The sequence below is a fragment of the Oculina patagonica genome, unplaced genomic scaffold (assembly GCF_052425735.1).
Source record: "Oculina patagonica isolate OP01 unplaced genomic scaffold, crgOcupat unplaced1452, whole genome shotgun sequence".
NCBI lineage: Eukaryota > Metazoa > Cnidaria > Anthozoa > Scleractinia > Oculinidae > Oculina > Oculina patagonica.
The window spans coordinates 1-4,765 of record NW_027557467.1 but is presented as its reverse complement, the minus strand read 5'-3'; the positions used below and the strand labels follow the sequence as shown (position 1 = coordinate 4,765).

The window sequence follows — 4,765 nt, the reverse complement described above, 5'->3', positions numbered from 1 at the left end:
GGAGGGGGATATTGCGGGTGAGGTAGAGAAAAGGGGGAGGTGTTTGGGGAGGGAGTAGATTATCACAATCATCCGTCTTTTGAGCGCCGGGTGACGCATAAGGCCTACACAATATCCCGCCAGTTGGTCCGGTCTTGTGTCGCCTTTTGGTCCCACCTAATGATAGATGAATTGACGCCCGCTCTTTTTTGGCTTCCAAGCGTCTGAACTCCCACCACAAAGGAGTCCCCCTCTTGCGATCAATAACCTTCTTCTGTATATTAACTGTGTTAGTTAATCTTTTTTTTTTTAATTTTAACCTTTTGTCCCTTCATTTTAGCTTAACTGATCTAAAACTGAAGTTCGTTAGCAGTAGTGAGAGATCCTTTTTGAAAAACGAAATATATATACTATATACGGATCGGATGGGTATCATACTGGGCCCTGTAGATCTTTTATAGTAACAACACTATACGCTTAGCGTAATTTCTTTTCTTTATGTTCTGCGAATACGTTCTCAAACTCATTAATAGTTCATCAAGTTAAAACAAAGAAAATCATAACCGTGAAGGAGGTTTCGGATACCTGGTCTTAATTAGCATAGATTTTTACGATTTTATTTCGCTGTTTTTTTTTTTTCGCCGTAATTTTTGATTCGATTGGAAAGACATATCAAACACTCGAGACAATGTTTCATCGGCTGTCCAAACACCTCCAAATTCGTAAAAAAAACTCCGCTGCGCGCCTTTTTTACAACTCTCTTCTCGGTTTTTAGATATCTCGATGAAATACGGTCTCGTGTTAGATAGAGCGGTTTTCACTCAAGTGTCGAAAGTAATTCGCGTTTGCATCGGTTTTACATTACATCCCTCAGTGATTGGTTTAAAATTCTCGCGCTACTTTATCAGCCAATCAGAAGTAAAACCAAAACCAATCACACACGTTTTCCCGCGCTTCGTGCCGGCTAGTGTATTTGCTTCGCGTTTTGATTGGTTCGCTGGATTGTCTATGTCCTTTGTGATTGGCCAGAATAATTACTTTGGTTTTGGTTTTACGAAACTCAGCTGAAAACTGCTCTATATTACATCAAGATCACCAGTAATCATTATAGTGTCCCATCATTTACAAACAGTAGGCATGCGGGTCAGTTCTTTCAGTCTCCATTTCAGCTGACTTCTTCACTTGCATCTGTTTGAGTAGCTACATCTGATTTTAAACCTGCAATATACAAACATGTTGAAGTCAACTTAAAAGAGGATATGATTTTTTTCTCTTGTGACTAACAGCACAATAGAAGTGTTATCAGAATAGCGGAAAAAGTATTAAAGTATTATTTAGTGCATAGCCTCTTACAGGATCCTGAAGAAAGAGAATTTTAAAATTTTTACTGAGGTAAGTTCCTCAGTTCGCCTACTTTACTTCAGATATGAGTTAACACCCCATGTTATTAATGGAGAAAGAAGTCTGATGCATGATAATCTGATCCTGATATTCTTGCAGTCACCCCAAAACAAACTAGAATTCACTAATTCCGCCATTCCTTGGCCATTTCTCTGTGACCAAGTTCAATCGTACATACGGCATGTCAAGCTTTATCTTATTCTTTATTGGCTCGAGGATTTTTTAAACTTATTGCGTGGTTCAGTGCATGTATAGCGTCGAAATATATCTTACGATTCGTGGAGGGTAGAAAGTTAAACAGCGAATTCATATATATTGCATCATCCACGAATACACTCATGCTCCATACTAGCTAATATTAATCTTACCATTTCGCTTAGTAGTATTGTGTGAGGTATCGAACATCAACACAATCAATAAACTGATAACAGCGAGTAAGCCTGGTACGATGGAAAACACAAGTCGTACATAGTCACCACACTCTTCACAGTCCTCAGATGCATCACTGCAAAGAGAACAGTTCGTGGTTATCACAACTGTTGTCATGAAAATACTAAAATCCAAAATCGTAAGACCCCTGAATTTTTATCTTTCACTGGCTGTTAGACGTCCTTAATAAATACAGTAGAACCCCGATATAACGATCATGGATATAACGATATTCCCGATATAATGATGAATATTCTATGTCCCGGCAAAAGTTACAGTAAAATGTATGGGACGGAACCCCGATATTTCGGTCTTCGATATAACGATATTCCCGATATAACGATGAGAATTTAGCGGACCGAACGTCAAACATTCCCCGATATAACGATATTATCAGTAGACAGTCACAATTTAAGCAAAATATTAAATTTAATAAAAAAACATAACAGTAATTGAGTAATTTCTAACGTGTCTGACAACAGCTACGATGACATAAGAAAAGGATACTGTATTCTAAGACTCTTTAGAGTACCAAGAGCAACTCATATCGTTTATGATATGGTTTATGCCTTTTACAGAGACAAGTTTGCTTTGGCGCAAATGATTCCAGTAGTCTTACACATAAAAAGAAATATTTTACCTTTCTTCAGGAAAAAAATTCTGTATGACGCTGACCAAGGCTCCTCCAGTCAGACTTGTTAATACTCCAAAGACGGAAAATACGAAACCAGAGTTGCTCTGAGAGTAAATATCGTTCATTGTGATTTGAGGTGATTAAATGAAAAAGATTGTTAAACAAACAGAAAATAATAAAATCCACAATGCACGATAAAGTGAACAAAGATCCAGTGCTATTTTATTCACTAGCATAGTTATTCCATAGTTAACGAGCAGATCATTAGTTTAGGTTATTATTTTTACAATAAGACGAAAGATGAACCACAATAATTACTATTGAAGACCCCACTAGTGGACTTACTTTGTTGTCTCCAATAAGTTCAGTTGCGAAGCTAAGTGCATTAACAAACATGGCGGAGAATCCAAACCCCAGAAGAGCAGCGGCCGGGTAGGTTAGCACTCTGGTGGACTGGGTAATAAAATAAAACCACACGCAAGATCTAATCACAACAAGACCAGCCAAGATGAACGATCGCTGAAATTAAATGATGATGTCTCAGTGTAGAAAGTAAAGCAGTTATATTATTTGCAATTCACTTTGTTGTTTCTTTAGTTTTGATTGATCGAAATTGCCGCCAATAGATACTAACTCATCAACTGCCTTTAACAGGCCATAAAGTTTCAACCAAAAGAAAGCTGCCATGGGCCATTAGCTTTAATCACCATAGTACTGTTATACACCTCGAATCGTTGACCCATGAAAAGTATAAACCATGAACGATGCGACCCAATTACTGTTTATTGTAAAATCGGAAAAAATAATCGTTGTCCGTGACGGAATAAACATGATCATTAGACAGGTTGCATAAATCATGCTTTAAAGGCTCTCAAAGAAAGAAAATATCTTGATTATCAATGGAAGGAACATAACTAAGTTTACCAAGACTGTCTACCCACAATACCAGTGGGTCATATCGTTTATGGTTTATGCTTTTTTCAGGGACAACGCTTATTCAATTAGGTATATACAAATTTTACATTACGTCTTCTTTCAAGGTTACTTATACGTTTACGTCATCCTTGAATTAAAGTTCATTTTTTCAGTCCCATATAATAAACTGTGTAGCTCACCTTGCTTCCTATTTTTTCGATAATTTTCCTGGTGATTCCAGTAGAAACAGTTGCACCGACTAGCATTACAAGTGGAAGATAAGCAATAGATTCCTGAGTAAAAATGAAACAAACCGGGCAATGTCTAAAGTTTTGGACAACACAAAATTTGGCAGAAATATCCACCGAGTAATAATTACTCTATTGAAATAAAAAAGAGAACTGATTGATACCGGCAAAGTCATAAAAAGATTGAATGAACAAACAAAAATATAAGTTCACAATTGAGATTGTGGGCTAAACAACTTAAGTTCACAATTGAGATTGTGGGCTAAAAACACTCCCAATTTATAAGGAAATCAAATTCCTTAGAGTACCAAGGTAAAAAACCTTTCCTTAAGGTCAAAGACTTTGTCTTAAATTAGAGGCGATTGAAGAGACATTCAAACAGGTTTAGCATTCAAATGAATAACAACTAAAATACCCAGAGGGAGCCATAGGGGAGACTGGTGCATATGGTAAAAGATGACCAAGATTGAAAAGTGTCGGATTTAAGAAAACTTATTGCTTTACCTGGCGCTACTTGAAGATAAGGTTCAGCTCGCCTTTTTACTGACTGACTGACTGGCTGACAGACTGGCTGACAGACTGACTGACTGACTGACTGACTGACTGACTGACTGACTGACTGACTGACCGATTGACTGACTGACTGATCAAGGTAGTAAGCAAATAAGCGTATTATAAGGAAGGAAAAAATACCTTTTTAAACTCTAGTGTGTCAGTAAGAAACAGCGGCAAATATGAATAGGAAATCTCTTGCAAATTCTTTGCACACCCGAACATAATGGCAACCTGAAACAGATTGAAACAGAATTGACATTCACATGTTCAATTGTATGATCCTAACGTTTTAAATGTTGGGACGTTTAAATGGGACCATACATAATTTAGTTTTACAATGAACTACCTTGTACAACTGGGAGTCCTTGAACCAGGCTCGTGCTGCCTTATGCCCTGGTGTTGCTTGAAGAGCAGATTCAAGATCAGGAGAAGGAACAGAAGGTTTGCTTTTCATCAAGGTCCCTGAAGCAGCAATGCGGTCTATTTCTGGTGACTTTGACAAAACCTCTTCGTTCCGATCTGGAAGCGATTCTGTTTCACTGCAGTCGAATGCTTTATTGTCAACACCAGAAGAAGAGCCAGCTTCAACTTCTTCCTCTAGCAT

At 37.6% G+C, this 4,765-nt stretch overlaps 1 protein-coding gene across 1 annotated transcript; it reads right to left on the bottom strand.

Annotated features, from left to right (window-relative positions):
* Window positions 1-868: 868 nt before the first annotated feature.
* LOC144639889 (major facilitator superfamily domain-containing protein 12-like) lies at window positions 869-4,713 on the bottom strand (the record flags this gene model as incomplete). The annotated part of the gene is made up of 7 exons (XM_078499162.1): window positions 869-1,197; window positions 1,749-1,885; window positions 2,450-2,547; window positions 2,789-2,962; window positions 3,559-3,651; window positions 4,300-4,392; window positions 4,508-4,713. Coding segments are annotated over 7 exons (854 nt in total), but the record flags the coding sequence as incomplete, so codon positions are not given.
* Window positions 4,714-4,765: the final 52 nt, after the last annotated feature.